The sequence below is a fragment of the Saimiri boliviensis genome, chromosome 17, assembly GCF_048565385.1.
Source record: "Saimiri boliviensis isolate mSaiBol1 chromosome 17, mSaiBol1.pri, whole genome shotgun sequence".
In the NCBI taxonomy this organism is placed as follows: Eukaryota; Metazoa; Chordata; class Mammalia; order Primates; family Cebidae; genus Saimiri; species Saimiri boliviensis.
The window spans coordinates 52,511,348-52,531,081 of record NC_133465.1 but is presented as its reverse complement, the minus strand read 5'-3'; the positions used below and the strand labels follow the sequence as shown (position 1 = coordinate 52,531,081).

The window sequence follows — 19,734 nt, the reverse complement described above, 5'->3', positions numbered from 1 at the left end:
AAAGTATACAAGAAAGTATGACATGTTTTATTTTTGTTAAAACTATGTGGTTAGATGCTTGCAGTGAATTTATTACTTTGATCCTTTTAATGCTTCACTCTGCTATTACTGGGTCCATCTAGTTTTTTTGGCCTATAAATACTGGTGAAATCATTTTATTGGAAGAAAGTACTAAAGAATGTAAAATGTTATCAAGAAATAGTTCTTTTTGTTTTACTGATAAAATACAGATACTGTTAATCTGTTAGTCTGTAAATGCAGATATTTTATCAAAATATTGAAAAGATGTGAATTTATATCACGAATATAGTATTAGAAAGATACTATTAAAAATTTTAGTGTAAACAATTATTTGTTGCAAATCATTTATAACAAATGCTTACCAGTAAAAGCTTTCACTTCATCCTCCAATGCTTTCAGAGCTACTTTATTATCAGCTATAACACAAATGCATAATTTGAAGCTCATAAAATGTTATATCATAAGAATATCTTCTCCCTCTTATGGTTTTAACACCTAGTAGGAGCACTTGTTAAGTATACTGGGCATTTTGTTAAGCACTTTAGTCATTTGATAAATATTTACTCAGAATATATAATGGACATGAAGAAACAATTATAAATATTGAATATAAACTTATTTAGAAAAATGTAACTTTGACTTTCTAACCCATAAAATAGCAAATCTTATATTTGATAATGGAAAGATGGAATTCAAAAGTGGCTTTTTCCTAGGGATCAGCTTTCTTGTCCTCAGAATTTGGAAAGCTCTTGTATTGATCATGCCACTAGTACTCAAAATACTACATTTCCAACTTTGTTACTCTGTCTTATTTGAACTTTCACTATAGAAAGTTCTCTTTTCCAGCCGGGTGTGCGGCTCACACCTGTAATCCCAGCATTTTGGAGGCCTAGGTGGGTGAATCACCTGAGGTCAGAAGTTCGAAACAATCCTGACCAACATGGTGAAACCCCATCTCTACTAAAAATACAAAAATTAGCTGGGTGTGGCAGCAGTCGTGGTAATCCCAGCTTCATGAGAGGTTGACACAGGAGAATCGCTTGAACCCAGGAGGTGGAGGTTGTAGTTAGCTGAGATCACACCACTGCACTCTAGCCCTGGAGACAGAGCAAGACTCAGTTATTATTTTCCCTTTCCTTCTAATGCTAAAGGTCCATAAAACACAAAGCTCAGAAAACCAGTGATATCTAGCATGCTCACCACCGACTGGTAGGCTTTGTTTCAGATCTTCAAGTTCTTTATCCGTGAGCTTGATTCCCATGTTGTCTAGAATGGTGTCCAGGTCGTTTATGTCAACCTTCCCTAATCAGAAATAGACAGCCTGTGAGGAAAGTGCAGTGACTCAAAAAAAAAAAATTTCTAAGTTTTTTTTATGAGACACATACTCATTGAGAATCTGAGAAAATCTGTGGATCACGAATATGCGTTTTTATAAGCTGGGCATTAGGATTTAGGAGGATGTGCTAAAGCCCATCCATGGACCTCATAAGTGTTCATGAAATCTAGCTTTAAAACATGTGTTCCACACTGAAAAAACTTAATTCCTATGAATCATGATTATACTTTTCAACATAAAGAGAAAAAATTCATTGAATCAAATACATAAATGAAATTGACAATGGAATTAAAATTAGGATCTTTTCTTTAAACCAATTAACTGATCAGTGGATGCAAACTTGGGACAATAATTAACATAATTTTGACCAATACATAGGATTAAAAGGTAATCTTTCAATACTACTACTAATGATGATGATTGCTAATATTTACAGGAATGTATTGTTTTTTTGGTACCGGACATCATACCAAACATTTCATTTATCTTTTGTCATTTAATCTCAGAGAGATATCAGTTAACAGTTACCTAAATTCCTTATATAAATAGCTCATCTTTTCATTAACTTTTTTGGCATGTAATTACATCTTCCACACTAAGTTTATAAACTCTAAGAGAGTATGGGATAAATTTCTAAACAATATGGTTGATTATCTGGTTAAATAAAGATAAATCTGTTTTTAAAAAGTCACATGGAATCTATATGTTGGAGAGGTTGCAGGATTGACAATGTAATTATTAGTGAATGACATAAAGGCCAAATGAGTACTGTATATTCATCTGTCTTCTTATTACATCTCATTCACATTTAAGGTACTTCATACTACTCAGCACTATGTTTTTTCCCCAACATTTTATACTAAAAAGTTCCAAACATTCAGAAGAATTGAAAGAATAGTACAATGAACCAACACCGCTTACATGAAATAATATTAACATCTCATCGTAGTTTACTTTTTCTCTCTTATAGTGTCTTTCCATATGTATGAGTATATATATATATATATATATATATATACTTTTTATATAAGAGAATATGTATAAATATGTTTTTCTTCATTAGTATATATATTAATATGTTTTTCTTCCCTCAATCATTTGACTGTAAGTTGTGGACATCATAACTTAGTATCACTAAACACTGCAGCATGCAATTAATCTTCTAAAAATAGGATATTCTCCTATGTGACATTGTTGATAAATATATAGCATAGTCACACCTAAGAGAATTAACAATAATCCCTTTGTGTCATCTTATATCTCGTTCATATTTTAAAATATTTTTCTTAATTGTCCCCCAAACATCTGTTACAGCTGTTTCTGTCAAAGGTTCACATTTCATTTAGTTACTCTCTTTGTCTCTTTAAATGTAAAAGTTGGCTAGGCATGATGGCTCACTCCTGTAATTCCAGCAGTTTGGTAGGCTGATGTGGGCAGATCACTTAAAGTCATGAGTTTGAGACCAGCCTGGCCAACATGGTGAAATCCTGTCTTTACTAAAAATATGAAAATTAGCCAGTGGTGATGGTGCACAACTGTAATCTCAGCTATTTAGGAGACTGAGGCAGAAGAATCTCTTGAACTGAGAGAGGGAGGTTGCAGTGAGCCAAGATCACACCACTACATTCCAGCCGGGGCAACAGGGGAGATACTGTGAAAAAAAAAAAAAAAAGAAAAAGGCTCCCCACATTTTCTTTTTAACATTGAACAGTGACTTTTTAAAAAGACTAGGCCAGTTTTCTTGCAGAATGCCTCACATTCTGAATTTATCTAATTTTTTTCTTTGTGGTATTGTTTAACATGTTTTTTATTCCTTATATTTCAAATAAACTAGAATCATTCTGGAATCATGGAATTTTTTTCCAATTATATATAGTAAATTATAGGCATTCCTTTCTTCCTCCCTCCCTCCTTTTTTTTTCTTTCTTTTTCTTTTTCTTTTGAGATGGAGTCTCAGTCTGTCACCCAGGTTGGAGTGTAGTGGCATGATTTCAGCTCATTGCAATCTCTGCCTCCTGGGTTCAAACAATTCTCCTGCCTCTGCCTCCCAAGTACCTGGGACTACAGGTGCATGCCACCATGCCTGGCTAAGTTTTTTGTATTTTTAGTAGAGACAAGGTTTCACCATGTTGGGCAGGCTGGTCTCGAACACTTGATCTCAGGTGATCTGCCCGCCTTGGCCTCCCAGTCCTTCCAGTCTTTCTTTTAATGCTTAGATTGTGGTAAACATGACCAGTGGTAGTCTATCCATGCTGATTCCTGTTTTTTTTGGACATGCACACTTTAATCTTTGAATGCTTCTTTGCTTTCTGAATATATCCCACACTCACTTTGTACTTTCCCTATCTTAGATCCAGAAGCAGCCTTTCTCCAAGGAGCTCTGGGGCTCTTTTTAGTGTGGAAATTATTAAGAAACAACAATCTGAGGACTAGATTTTCTCACCGAAATTAAACTGTCATTGGTTTTCAAATCCTTTAAAATCCTTTTTAGGAATGTAAAGGAAATTCCTATTTAAAACAAATAGGCAAGCATACAAACAACCAACCATGATTTTGTACTGATAGTTGTGGTTCATATTTCACAATTACAGGTTTTTCATAACTTTTTTGATTTTATATTTGTATCTTTTCTTTCCAATACTGAAATATCTTGAAAAAAGCCTGAAATGTCTTGGTTTCTTTTATTTATCAAATATTTAATATTTGTTTTACTCTGTAACTACCTGTAATAGTCACAATATTACACTTTATTATTATTAATGATAAAAGTATTAACTGAAGTTTAAGATTCCTTTGAAGTTCTTTTTGTACTTAATATATATTTCAGTAAGTACTATTATATGCCTCAAGGAAGACTTTCTGGGTGGAATCTATTTGTTAATCTTTGAGCTTCCTCGATGTGGATATATGTATCTTTCACAAGGTTTGCTATATTTTCAGCTACTTCATTTAATAGGTTTTCTGTGCCTTTTCCCATCTTGTCTCCTTTTGGAACTCTCATAATTTGAGTATTTGTTCATTTAATGGTATCCCATAAGTATTATAGGCTTTCCTCACTCTTTTTCATTCTTATTTCTTTTTTTCTCTGAGTGGGTAATTTCAAATGACTTATCTTCAAATTCAGATATTCTATTGCTCGATTAAGTCTGCTGTTGAGCCTCTGTACTATATTTTTAAATTTTGTCTATTGAATTCTTAAGCTGCAGGATTTCTGTTTGGTTCTTTTTTATGATTTCCATCTCTTTGTTGAATTTCTCATTCATATCATGAATTGTCATGATTTCATCAAACTGTCTCTGCATTTTCTGGTATCTCATTGAATTTCCTTAAGATCATTACTTTAAGCAATTTACTGATTTCCTTTTCATTGGTGTCTGTTACTAGAGAGTTAATTGTTAATCATCATTAATAGTGACAGAAATAGAATTTCTTCTCGGTCTGTCGCCAGGTTGGAGTTCAGTGGCGCCATCTAGGCTTACTGCAGGCTCCGCCTCCTGGATTCAAGTGCTTCTCCTGCCTTAGTCTCCGGACTGGCTGGGACTACAGGCACACACCACCACACCTGGCTAATTGTTGTATTTTTAGTAGAGATGGGGTTTCACCATTTTGGCCAGGATGGTCTTGATCTCTTGACCTTGTGATCCCCCTGCCTCAGCCTCCCAAAGTGCTGGGATTATAGGCATGAGCCACTGTGCCTGGCCTGAGAATTAAAACAAAAACAAAAACAAAACAAAAAAAAAACTTACTTGAGATAATTTTTTAAAATGTTTAGTAGAGGTCTCACTATGTTGCCCAGGGTGGTCTCAAATTTCTGAGCTCAAGCTCTTCTCCCGCCTCAGCCTCCTCAAATGTTGGGATTACAAGCAAGAGCCACTGTGCTTGGTCACCCATTTAAAGTGTACAATTGCATATGGTGTTGTTTTTTAAAGCATATGCACAGAGCTAGGTGAATATCATCACAATCTAATATAAAAACATTTTTATTACCTCAAATTTCATCTCCATTAGCCTAAAGTAACCAGCCCCTGGTAGGGAATCTAAACTATTCTCTGTCTCAGTTGATTTATGGATATTTCATATAAACTGAATTATACAATATGTGGTCAGTCCCATCTATGTGTTCAGCATTCCTTTCAATTCAAATTTAAAGGAGTCACTGACAAATGTTCATAAAACTACAAGAATATCACCTTATTTTCTTTCTGAGTTCATTTCTAAGTTATTATAAATGTTTTCTTAATGGCAGACTTTTTTTTATAGAGGTGATTATATAAATGTTCACATTCTCACATTATCTCTATCAGTTCAAAAGTTTAAATGCTCACCATCAACAAGTAAGTTCTCTATCAAGGCTTTACTTTCCATTCCTGTGAGTTTCATCCCCACGTTTTGCAAGACAGTGTCTGGTTTCGTGACATCAACAATTCCTCCTTGGAAAAAAGAGGGGAATATAAGCAAATTTGAATAACCATAAAATGTGACAAAGGCTATGAATTATTGTGTATTATGGATATAAATTTCACCAAGGAAACTAAGGTCCAATGAGGTATGTTCAGCTGAAAAAAGACTGTCAATAATAAAAGTATAATTAAAATGTCTACCCTTGAGCTTTTTTTAGGAAGGGGAAAGTAAGTTTTTATAATTAACTTTTAAAGGTTATGGCATACCTACTAGACCATTTATAGAAATAGCAAAGACAAAAGTCACATACTACCAAGAGTAGGGAAGTATTATTCTTGTTTCCTGAACTAAACAATTTTCTCTTCTCTGAGTAAATTTATCAAATAATTTTGAATAGTTTCTCTCATTTTTTTGTTAAATTACAAAATATTACAGGGATGTAACATTTTGATGAAGATACCACTGACACTTATGTATCCCATCCAGCTTCAGGAATAAACACTATCCTTGTAGAAAAATGTCCTGTGAAACTCTCCTTATCTTCAGCCCTACTATTCTCTCACCTTTGCCTCATGTGAACCACTGTCTTAAATACAGTGTTTATAATACCCATGTACATTGTACATGCATATGTGAAGTAGTTTTGCATAACTTTAAAGTTTATATATCTCATTTCATAATGTGAGTTTCCTTTGCCACTTGCATTTTTAATTCAACTTTTTTCTTTTGCTTTTTAAAAAAGATTTGCCCATGTTGAGACATGAAGCTCTTCTTCATTCATTTGAACTACTGTTTATTATTCTATTATAATGTTATTCCAACATGAATTGATCCATTCTTCTGTAGATGAATGTTGAGATTGTTTCTAATTTTTTGCTATTACAAGAAAAGGATGTTAATGAGCAATAATAAATCATCTGAGGGTGGAAAATTCACTGACAACAGTAAGTATACAGAAAAAGAGAATATTATAATGCTGTAGATGTGGTGTGTAAACTGTTCTTTTCTTAAATAGGAAATGGCCAATCAAAAATATAACTACAACTTTCAAGACATAGTACAAAAAGATATAAATAGGAACAACAAGAAGCTTAAAAGCAGGGGAATGAAGTTAAGGGGTAGAGTCTTTATTTGTTTTATTTTTGCTTGTTTGTTTGCTTCTGCAAAAGTGTTAAGTAGTTATCAGGTTAAAATAATGGATTATAAAGTAGTATTTGCAAGCATCGTAGTAACCTCAAACAAAAAAAATCATACAATGAATACACAAAAAATAAAAAACAAACTAAATCATATGACCACAAAAAAATCACCTTCGCAAAAGGAAGATAGGAAGGAAGAAAAGAAGAAAGAGAAGACCACAATACAACCAGAAAACAAATAACAAAATGGCAGGAGTAAGTCTTCACTTATCAATAATAACATCGAATGTAAATGAACTAAACTCTCCAATCAAAACACATAACGTCACTGAATACATCAAAAAAAAAAAATGCACTGATCTGTTGCCTACAAGAAATACACTTTACCTATCAAGACACACAGACTGAAAATAAAGGATAGAAGAAGGTATTTCATGCCAGTAAGAAACCAAAAAGAGCAGGAGTACCTATACTTACATCAGACAAAATAGATTTTAAGACAAAACTATAAGAAGAGACAAAGGTCACTATATAATGAGAAAGGGGTTGACTCAATAAGAGAATATAATAATTTTAAATATATATGCACCCAACACTGGAGCACCCAGTTATACAAAGTAAGTACTATTAGAGCTAATCAGCAAGATGGACTCTAATACAAAAGTAACTGGAGACTTCAACACGCCACTTTCAGCATTGGACAGATCTTTTAGACAGAAAATCAACAAAGAAACATTGGATTTAATCTACCGTATAAACCAACTGGATCTAATAGATATTTACAGAACATTTCATCCATGGCTGCAGAATACAAGTTCTTTCCTCAGCAAATGGATTATTCTCAAGGATAGACCATATGTTAGGCCACAAAACAAGTCTTACAACATTAAAAAAATTGAAATAATACTGAAGATCTGACAACCATGGAATAAAATTAGAAATTTGTAACAAGAAGAATTTTGGAAAATGTACAAATACATGGAAGTTGAACAATATGCTCCTGAATGACCATAGGTCAATAAAGAGATTAAGAAGAAAATTTTAAAAATTCTTGAAAAAAATGATATGGAAACACAATATACCACAACCTATGGCATACAGCAAAAGCAGTACCAAGAGTGAAGCTTATCACTGTAAGTGCCACATCAAAAAAGAAAAACTTCAAATAATCTAACAATAAATCTTAAAGAATTAGAAAAGCAAGAACAAATCGAACCCAAAATTGGTAGAAGAAAAGAAATGATAAATATTCGAGTAGAAATAAATGAAATTGAAATGAAGAAAATACAAAAGAACAATGAAATAAAAAGTTGTGTTTTTTAAAAAAAGTTAAATTAATCAACAATTAGCCAGAGTAACTAAGAATAAAAGAGAATAAGTCCAAATAAATAAAATCAGAGATGAAAAAGAAGACATGATAACTGTTACCAAAGAAATTCAAAGGATCATTAGTGGCTACGATGAGCAAAAAAAAAAAAAAAGGCAATACCTTGGAAAAGGAATGGACAAATTTCTAGACACATACAACCTACTAAGATTGAACCATGAAGAAATCCAAAACCTGAACACACCAGTAACAAGTAATGAGATTAAGCCATAATAAAAATTCTCCCAGCAAAGTAAATCCCTGGATCTGATGTCTCCACTGCTAAACTCTACCAAACATTTAAAGAACTAATACCAACCCTACTCAAACTATTCTGAAAAATAGAGGAGAAGAAAATACATCCAAATTCATTCTACAGGGCCTGTATTACCCTGATATCAAAATCAGACAAAGACACATAAAAAAGAAAACTACAGACCAATATCACCGATTAATACTGATGCAAAAATCCTCAACAAAATATTAACAAACTGAATTTAACAATACATTAAAAAGATCATTCATCATGACCATATGGGATTTATCCCTGGGATGCAAGAATGGTTCAACATATGCAAATCAATTAAGGTGATACATCCTAATAGCAGACTAAAGGACAAAAAACATATGATCATTTCAGCTGATGCTGAAAAAGCATTTGATAAAGTTCAACATCCCTTCATGACTAAATAAACCCTCAAAAAACTTGAGGTAGAAGAAAAACATACCTTAACATATATGACAGACCCACAGTTAGTATAATGCTGAATGAGGAAAAACTGAAAACCTTTCCTCTAAGATTCAGAACATGATGACAAACATGCCCACTTTCACCACTGTTATTCTATACAGTACTGGAAGTCCTAGCTAAAGCAATTAGTCAAGACTAAAGAATACAGGACATCCAAACTGGAAAGGAGGAAGTCAAATTATCCTTGCTTGTGGATGACATGATCTTATATTTGCAAAGCACATAGAATTTTTGTTACTGATTCAATCTCTTTACATGTAATAGGCCTGTTGATATTTCTTCTTGAGTTATTTTAGGCAATTTGTGTTTCTAGGAATTTCCCCATTTCATCATAGTTATTATATTGTTGCCATACAATTGTCATAATGTTCTCTTATAAATCTTTTTATTTATGTAACTTTGGTGGTAATGACCTCACTTTCATTTCTGATTTTAGTTATTTGTATCTTTTCTCTTTTATTCTTTGTCAGTCTAGTTAAGGGTTTGTCAATTTCGTTGATCTTCTCGAAGGATTCAGTTTTGGTTTCATTAATCTCTCTATTGTGTTTCTACAAAATGTCTAAGTGTTATTTATCTTCACTTTAATCTTTATTTCCTTCCTTGTACCAGCATTGCATTTAGTTTGCTATTCCTTTTGTAGTTTCTCAAAGTGCAATGTGAAGTTATTGATTTGAGTTCTTCCATCTTTTTTAATGTAAGCATTTACATCTACAAATTTTCCTCTGAGCCTTGCCCTCACTGCATCCCACAGTTTTGGTATGTTGTATTTTCATTTTCAACCATCTCTAAGTATTTTTTCTAGTGTCTTTGTTCCACTTTCAGTCCTGTAGCAGTCACTTCCTAGTGTAGCATCGCTTTGAACACTTGCAATCTAAACCTTGGCTCAGAACTCAGAGCACGCCCCCAACCCCACAGACTTCTGCCTTACTTCCTACTCAGCCCTCTTCTCACTGGCACTATGCCCATCAGATTCCATCTGCTTCAACAGCCTTGAACTCTAATCTATAACTGCCTCAGCTCCATGTGACAACTGCGTTCTTCCTGGGCTTTAGCTTCCTAAACTATGACTGGAAAATTGTCCTTAGGCTCGCTTCATAATTTTTTCTTCTTTCAAGGATCAGAGTCTTGTACTTTCTGTTGTCTAATCCTTGAAAACAGTAGCCTTATACATATAGTCCAGTTTAATAATTGTTTGCAGCAGAAGAGCTAGTTATTTCATAACGATTCACAGGGAAGATCCTAGTAACAGTTTTTTAGTTTTAATTTTGCTGAAACATACATCAATGCTCTATATATGTAAACTGTCTGTTAATTATGGTGTTCAAATATTCTTGATAAATTGTGATTGCTTATTCTAGCAATTTCTGAAGGATATATGTTGTTGTCTCTATGGTGAGGATTTATTTCTCTATTAGGTTTTGTCATTCTGTGCTTTATATATTTTGAAATTACATTATTAGGAACATAAAAATTTAGAACTGGATTATCTTCCTCATGAATTAACTCCTTTATCATGCTGCAATGTGCTGCTTTATCTTGCCATAATCTCTACTTAGCTTGGTATTAATTTAATTATACCAGTTTTATTTTCATTTGTGTTTGTATTATGTATCCATCCTTTTACTTGCAACTTTTCTCTATATTTAAGATGTGTCTCATATAAGCAGCATATATTATTTTAAATCTAGACTCACAATCTTTTTGTTTTAATTTGAATATTTGTCCCATTTACATTTAATATAATATTTTATTTTAGTTAAATCAACATTTACTATTTCTTTATTTGGCAACTTGTTATACTTTCATTCTCTCTTTTTAAATTTACTTCTTCTCTTCTCTTGAATTATTTTTATTTTTCCATTATTCCCTTTATTAGCTTGTCAGTTTACACAGTTAGCTCTCCATATCTCTGGGTTCCACATTTACAGATTCAACCAACCACAGGCCAAAAATATTTTTTTAAATGGGTGGTACCTGTACTGAACACATAGCATTTACATTGCATTAGATATCATAAGTAATTTAGAGATGATTTAAAATATATGGGAGGATGTGAATAGGTTACATGCAAATACTATGTCATTTTACATAAGGGAATTGAGTATCCATGATTTTTTCTATCTGTGGGAGGTCCAGGGACCAATCCCCCACAAATATCAAGGAGTGACTATATATATTTTTTACTATTCTTTGAGTAGTTATCCAAGTTTATGAAACACATCCTTGATTTTTAAAAATACAATATAAAGATTTTGCCACATCCCAGGTTAGTCTGTTTAACCCAACTCTTGTATCTCCTTTTGTGATTTGATGACTTTTTGTGCTGGTGTGCTTTGATTCCTTACTTTTAATGTTCTGCATATCTGCTACAGGTTTTTTCCTTTGTGATTACCATGAGGCTTAAATAAAACATCTTATAACATCCTATTTTAAGTTGATGACAACTTAACTTCAATCATATACAAAGGGTTGAGTATGGTGGGTCACACCTGTAATCCCAGCACTCTGAGAGGCCAAGGTGGGCAGATTGCTGGAGCTCAGGAATTCAAGACCAGCCTAGGCAACATGCTAAAACCCTATCTCTACAAAAAATAAAAAAACTAGCCAAGTGTGGTGGTGTGCACCTGCAGTCCCATCTACTTTGGAGGCTGAAGTAGGAGGATTGCTTTGAGCCAGGGAGGGCTCTCGGTTGCAGTGAGTTCAGATCACACCACTGCACACCAGCCTGGGCAATAGTAAATAAAAAGACTTTATACTTTTACTTCCTCCCCATCACATTTTAGATGATTGATATATGGTTTATATATTTTTGTATTGTGTGCCCTTTAATAAATTATTATAGTTATAGTAATTTTTAATATGCTTTCTTTTAACTTTTAAACTAGTGTCAAAAGTGATTTACCTACCACCATAAGAACATTAGAAAATTCCAGATTTAACTATATATATTTACTTTTATTAGTAAGTTTTAATAATTCAGATGCTTTTATGTTGTTAATTAGCATCCTTACATTTTAGCTTAAAGAATTCCCTTAAGCATTTATTGTAGGGCAATAAATTAATAATAATAAGCTCCCTCAGCTTTTGTTTATACAGGAAAGTATTTCTGTCTCTTTCAGCAGCTTTGCCAGATAGAGTATTCTTGGTTAACAGATTTTTTTTCTCTTCATATTTTGAATATATGATCCAATTATTTTCTTGTCTACAATATTTCTGCTGAGAAATATTAAGCTCCTAAAAGCCAACTTTCTCAGCTACTAATTGGTACAGTAAAGATTGTTGACATTAAGCCCCCAAAAGGACCATTGTTAGTCTTATAGAGGCTCCCTTATATGTGATAATTTACTTTTCTTTTGATGTCTTCAAAATTCTTTTTCTTTGGCTTTTGACAATTTAATTATAATGTGTCTTGATGTAGACCTCTTCAAATTCAACCTATTTTCTGACCATTAGGCTTCAGGGAGCCACTGGCTGGGCTCTCTGGTTGGGCATGGCTGCCAGCAGAATGCAGTGCCATCACCAATGTCAGTGCACTGTGAACCATGTATCCCTTTTTCTGTTCCTACCTGACCCCAGGTTGTCTAGCTCTGCCAATTCCCCCATTGTTCTCCATCAGGCAAGACAGAAGTTGGCCCACCTAAAATTTTCCAGAACAGTAGGGAAGCTTGATGTTCACTTTAGGATCTCTTTTCTCACTAGAGAAACCATCAGCTCAGGGGATCTCTTTTGGTGTGGTGCTATGCTACAACAAAATGAAATCTCTCCTCTTACGTTTCTAATATAGTTTTCCTCCATTTTTGTATGCCAAGGGGATGCATTTTAGCCTTGTTCTCAGGTTCTGAGATTTTCACAAAGGCATTCTTGTCTGTGGATAGTTGATAACTGGTGTTTCTGTGAGGTGAACTAGAGCAGGGACCTTTATTCTGCCATCTTGCTGATGTCACTTTCTCATATATTTAACATCTAACTACATGTCTTTAATTCGTACATCAATAGTACTGAAAATGAAGCAATGATTTGATAAAGATATCTTTTAGGGAATGAGCTTTCCATAGGGCAATGGTGAAACAGTATGCAACCCATGGCAAAGTTATAACTAAATGGCATGCAAGACATATGAACAAACATTTTTATATGTAAGAGACAGTGTTCAGTAAGATGTTCCTAGGGAATATTGTTTTGTATTATTGGCCCATGTCTAGCTTAATATATTCTATTTTAGTTCCTTTAAAGTAAAGATAACTTTGTAATTTACCACACTTCAATTTGAATTCAAATTTTTCTTTAAGACAGACAATTCTGTCCTTGATTCATGAAATCTGATTCAACAATTTGAGAATCCATGTCTATAAATAAGTAGGGAAATGTTGTACATATTGGCTGAAACTCTGGTAGCTCTAGTTCTTATGAAAACTATTAATTTGACTAAGGCCCTAGCAACTTTCTCAGCTACTATTGGTACACTAAGGACTGTTTACATTAAGTCCCCCAAAGCCAAGGACGATGTCTATTTTTGCTTACCACTGTATCTCTGGCACTTAGCATAGCACCTGATATGTAGTGCTTAATAAAAAATTGTTAAACAAATGAATGAGTGAATGAATGAAAAATATAAAAGTACTAACTTTAGATTAATATGTTAAGAGGAAAAAAATCATTTTAATCTAAGCCAAATAAGTACTAACTATCAAAAATATTAGCCAAAATTCTCTTTAGGGTGCAAAGCTATTAAGAATCCAAAATTCTCTTGAGAGTGGAAAGCTATTAATTTTATTACCATTTACTGGTAGATTTGGGGTGAGATCATTAAGTTCCTCAGCTGTGAGTTTGACTGCCATGTTTCCGAGTATACTGTCAATGTCATGAACTTTGACTGGCAACTCTATAAAAGAGGAAGACATGAAGCAATTGAAACAAAAGTCAAAATGTAATAAATATTAATTTTTATGCATCATGATTATCAATTTTATTATAAAGAAGAGTCCAGGGATACTTAAGTGCTTAAAGAGGGCCATTAATGAACTAAAATTAATGTATTCGTTTACATCCAATGTCCAAAATAAACCCACGTAAGCAGCACATTGAAAGTTGATAAACCACTCAGGTTATTTATGGCAGAAATATGGCAATTTTTCAAATAGTTTTTAATATAAGTATCCATACAAATAAACTTCTGTTTGCTCACTGTATCTCAAGATATACTAGCTTCTCTAAAATTTTGATATCTAAGGCTAAATTTTATTATTTCCACAGCCAAAATTGAGAAAAATCTAAGATAGCTAGAATAAATTTAAAAAATAAAACACAGAAAATTATAAACCAATGTGAATATGTATATATATTTAAATTAATTATGAAAATATATATGAGATTGATAGCAAAATTTAGTGGTGAGGAAAAAACAAAAACATAACACAAGTACCTCAATTGATCTGCTTTCTCAATTTTCATATCACTTACCTTTTATATATTTCACACAGTTCAGCAACCTATTCTTATATATTTTTCCATTAGCTGTAAGAAAATACATAATTTATGTAATATGGAAAATATGCAAAAGCAATACAGAAGTCTCTTAAGTTCAGAAATACAGACCACAAAATAATTTGCTCTTAAAATTTACTTAATATCTTCTAAAATAATAAAATTAAAATGTAGACAAATTTTTTTATTCTTAAGCATTTTTATTAGTTATGTGTAGGATTGTTTTCTTTCTTTTTTTAAATACATATTTTGTTGCATTTTAGGTTTTGGTGTACATGTGAAGAACATGCAAGACTGTTGCATAGGTACATACATGGCAATGTGGTTTGTTATGGTAAATCTGTCAGTTCTTTAGCATCTGAGAAAATTATTAATACCAACTAGGGTAAAGCAAAGAAAGTATACCTTTTCTGACTTTATTCTTTTTTTCTCCACTCTCCCATACATCTATATATTTCTCCTCCTCCTCCTCTTCCTCTCCTATCTTCTCCTGTTTCCTATAGGTCTTAACTCAACACATCTCAATAGGATGAAAGATAACCATCAATATTAATTCCTTAGCCCTGATGGGAAGACTTGTAGTTATGTATATTTTATTAGGCAATTTTTGTATTCCTAAATATTAAAAAGTTACCTATGAAATTATTATTTTATGATCCCTAATTTATAAACAATGTACAACAAACATACGTTACTAAATAATGTAAATTCTGAGGATATATTCCTAACTACTTCAAGACTCTACTGATATGTATAATGTGGAATGACTCCCTTGATGACTACATTAACTCCCTTGAAGAATACTACTATTTGAAATGCCCACCATCAATTGGAAGTAATTTTTCTAGCTCCAACTGTTCTCTAGATGTGAGCTCTATCCCCATATTTTGCAGGACATTTTCCAGGTCATTGAAGTCAACTTCTCCTCCTTCAAAACAAAAAACATAGAGAAAAATAAAATTTTAAAAAATATTGTTAATTCCCAATTATGAAAGCAGAATTAAGGTAAATAATTGTATTTGTTAAACAACAATCAGTCAATTGCAGATACAGAGAATGAATAGTATTCCTTCAACCCTAGTAAAAGAGGTGTTCCCACAGTGATGGTTATAAAATAACACTACACACAGTTATATAAAACTTATGTCATTTTAAATTAGCATAATGCCAAAGACAAGTGGTACAAATAAATGTGGTATCTAGGGTAGGGAATTAAACTAGAAATCAATAGTAAAGAACTACTAAGAAAATGAAAATTAATAAGTGCATTTCTAAATAATTCATGTGTCAAAACACAAACCACAGAAAGTTAGAATATATCTTTAATGACAATGATAATATTACATATTAAAACTTGTGGAATAAGGTAAAGATGTGCCGACAAGGGAATTTAGTCTTAAATGCATATGCTAAAAAAGATAAAAAGACCAAAATCTAAAATTATATCTCAAAATATTAGAAAAAAATAGCAAATTAAACCTCTCAAAAGTTGAAGAAAATAATAATAAAGATAAAAGCAGGAATTATGGAAACAAAAAACAAACCTTATATGGAGAGAATGAACACAGAAAAAAAATTGTGTTTTGGAAAGACTAACAAAGTTGATACATACTTGTATTAAGATCGACAAAGGAAAAAAAATGGAGAAAATATAACCAATGACAAATAAGACCACCACAGATCCTACAGATACTTAAAAGATAATAGGAGGATACTATAAACATTATGTAATTAGTTCTAATATTTAAAAAAGGTACAAAGTCCTAGAAAACCATAATTCAGCAATAATGAGATATATATAGATAGAGATATATACCATTCACAGTTACATACAAAGTAAAAAATACCTAGGAGTAAATCTAACAAAAAAGGAAAATCAAGTTAACTGAAATAAACTTAGTGATGAATCATTTTTAATGGTGTACCACCAACCTGAATTCAGTCATGACAACTGACTATTATATATTCAGTTTTGTGAACTTGATTTTTAAATTGTTTACCACTGGAAATCAGCCATGGTGAGACAATTTACATCATGGAAGTTGAAAAATGCTACAAATCAAGTGGTAACGTTTTACAGAGAGCCATCTTACCAGCATACCACTTATCGTCATTAATTGAAAAACTCAAAGTTGTAAATATATCCATTCTCTACAAATTGATCTAGACTCAGGGTGTGGCAAGATGGCTGAATAGGAAGAGCTCTAGTCTGCAGCTCCCTGCAAGATCAATGCAGAATGTGGGTGATTTCTGCATTTCCAACTGAGGTACTTAGTTCATCTCGTTGAGGCTGGTTAGATGGTGGGTGCAGCCTACAGTGGGCAAGCAGAAGCAGGGTGGGTGTGCCTCACCCAGGAAGTGCAAAGCTGGGGGGCTCCCTCCCCTAGCCAAGGGAAGCCGTGAGGGACTGTGCCATGACACACTATGCTATCCAGCCCAGATACTATGCTTTCCCCATGTTTTTGCAACCCATAGACCAGAAGGCTGCTTTGTGTGCCTACGCCATCAGGGTTTCAAGCACAAAACTGGGTGGCTGTTCAGGAAGACACTGAGCTAGCTGCAGGAGTTTTTTTTTTTTTTTTTTTTTTCATACTCCAGCAAGACAAAACCGTTCAATCTCCTGAAAAGGGGGCTGAAGCCAGGGAGACAAGTGATCTCGTTCATCAGGTATTACTCCCACAGAGTCCAGCACACTAAGAACCACTGGCTTGAAATTCTCACTGCCAGCACAGCAGTCTGACGTCAGCCTGGGACGATGGAGCTTGGTGGGGGAAGGGGCATCTGCCATTACTGAGGCTTGAGTAGGCAGTTTTCTCTTCACAGTGTTAACTCTCTGTGGAACTCATTGCAGTATGGCAGTGTCTGGGGCCAGACTGTCTCTCTAGATTCCTTCTCACTGGGCAGGGCATATCTGAAAGAAAGGCAGCAACCTCAGTCGGGGCTTACAGATAAAACTCCCATCTTCCTGGGACAGAGTACCTGGGGGAAGGGGCAGCTGTGGGTGCAGCTTCAGCAGACTTAAACGTTCCTGACTACTGGCTCTAAAGAGAGAAGCAGATCTCCCTGCACAGTGCTCAAGCTTGGCTAAGGGACAGACTGCCTCCTCAAATGGGCCCCTGACCCCCCGTGCTTCCTAACTGGAAGACATTTCCCAGCAGGGGTCAAGAGACACTTCATACAGGAGAGCTCCAGCCAGCATCAGGCTGGTGCCCATCTGGGACAAAACTTTCAAAGGAAGGAGCAGGTAGCAATGTTTGCTGTTCTGCAGCCTCTGCTGGTGATACCCAAGCAAACAGGGTCTGGAGTGGACCTCTAGCAAACTCCAGCAGCCCTGCAGAAGAGAGGCCTGATTGTTAGAAGGAAAATTAACAAGCAGAAAGCAATAACATCAACATCAACAAAAAGGACACCCACAGAAAAACCCCATCCAAAAACAATCAGCATCAAAACTCAAAGGTAGATAAATCCACGAAGATGAAGAAGAACTAGCACAAAAATACTGAAAAATCCAAAAACCAGAATGCCTCTTCTCCAAATCATTGCAACTCTTCTCCAGCAAGGGCACAAAACTGGATGGAGAATGAGTTTGACAAATTGACAGAAGTAGGCTTCAGGAAGTGGGTAATAACAAACTCCTCCAAGCTAAAGGAGCATGTTCTAGCCCAATGCAAGCAAGCTAAGAACATTGATAAAAAGGTTACAGGAACTACTGACTAGAATAATTGTTTAGAGAAGAGCATATACAACCTGATGGAGCTAAAAAAACAGCATGAGAACTTCATAAAGCAATTAAAAGAACTAGAGAAGCAAGAGCAAACAAACTCAAAAGCTAGCAGAAGACAAGAAATAACTAAGATCAGAGCAGAGCTGAAGAAGGTAGAGATACAAAAAACCCTTCAAAGAATCAATGAATCCAGGAGCTGCTTTTTTGAAAAGATTAACAAAGTAGGCCATTAGCCAAAATAATAAAGAAGAAAAGAGAGAAGAATCAGATAGATGCAATAAAAAATGATAAAGGTGATACCACCACTGATCCCACAGAAATACAAACTACAATCAGAGAATACTATAAACACTTCTATGCAAAGAAACTAGAAAATCCAGAAAAAGTGGGTAAATCGCTGGACACATACACCCTACCTAGACTAAACTAGTAGGAATTCAAATCCCTGAATAGACCAATAACAAGTTCTGAAATTGAGGCAGTAATTAATAGCCTACCAACCAAAAAAAGCCCAGAACCAGATTGACAGCTGAATTCTATGAGAGGTGCAAAGAGGAGCTGTACCATTCCTTCTGAAACGATTCCAAACAATTGAAAAACAGAGACTCCTCCCTAACTCATTTTATGAGGCCAGCACCATCCTGATACCAAAACCTGGCAGAAAAACACACACACACAAAAAGAAAATTTCAGGTTGATATCTCTGATGAACATCGACGCAAAAATTCTCAATAAAATACTGGCAGACTGAATTCAGCAGCACAACAAAAAGCTTGTTCACCATGATCAAGTTGGCTTCATCCCTAGGATACAAGGTTAGTCCAACATATGCAAATCAATAAATATAATCCATCACGTAAACAGAACCAATGACAAAAGCACATGATTATCTCAACAGATGCAGAAAAGGCCTTTGATAAAATTCACACCCCTTCATGCTACAAACAATAAACTAGGTATTGATGGAGCATATCTCAAAATAATAAGAAATATTTATGACAAACCCATAGCCAGTATCGTATTGAATGGACAAAAGCTCGAAGCATTCCCTTTGAAAACCTGCACAAGACAAAGGTACCCTCTTTCACCACTCCTATTCAACATAGTATTGGAGGTTCTGGCCAGGGCAATCAGAAAAGAGAAAGAAATAAAGGGTATTCAAATAAAAAAAGAGAAAGTAAAATTGTCTGTTTGCAGATGACGTGATTGTATATTTAGAAAACCCTGTCGTCTCAGCCCCAAATCTCCTTAAGCTGATAAGCAACTTCAGCAGTCTCAGGATTCAAAATCAATGTGCAAAAGTCACAAGCATTCCTATTCACCAATAATAGACAGAGAGAAAATCATGAGTGAACACCCATTCACAATTGCTACAAAGAGAATAAAATACCTACAAATACAACTTACAACGGATGTGAAAGACCTCTTCAAGGAGAACTATAAATCACTGCTCAAGGAAATAAGAGAGGACACTAACCAATGAAAAAAAACATTCCATGATCATGGATAGAA

At 34.1% G+C, this 19,734-nt stretch overlaps 1 protein-coding gene across 9 annotated transcripts in view; it reads right to left on the bottom strand.

Moving 5' to 3' along the window:
• The window catches only part of EFCAB13 (EF-hand calcium binding domain 13), a 277,023-nt gene that overhangs the window by 16,598 nt on the left and 240,691 nt on the right, over window positions 1–19,734 (bottom strand). For all 9 annotated transcript variants that reach the window (XM_074388801.1, XM_074388793.1, XM_074388794.1 and 6 more), the window contains 6 exons: window positions 15,322–15,426; window positions 14,475–14,528; window positions 13,792–13,896; window positions 5,683–5,787; window positions 1,222–1,323; window positions 384–437 (listed from right to left, as the gene is read on the bottom strand). In XM_074388801.1, the coding sequence (XP_074244902.1) occupies window positions 384–437; window positions 1,222–1,323; window positions 5,683–5,787; window positions 13,792–13,896; window positions 14,475–14,528; window positions 15,322–15,426 (525 nt within the window). The remainder of the gene's footprint in view (window positions 1–383; window positions 438–1,221; window positions 1,324–5,682; window positions 5,788–13,791; window positions 13,897–14,474; window positions 14,529–15,321; window positions 15,427–19,734) is intronic.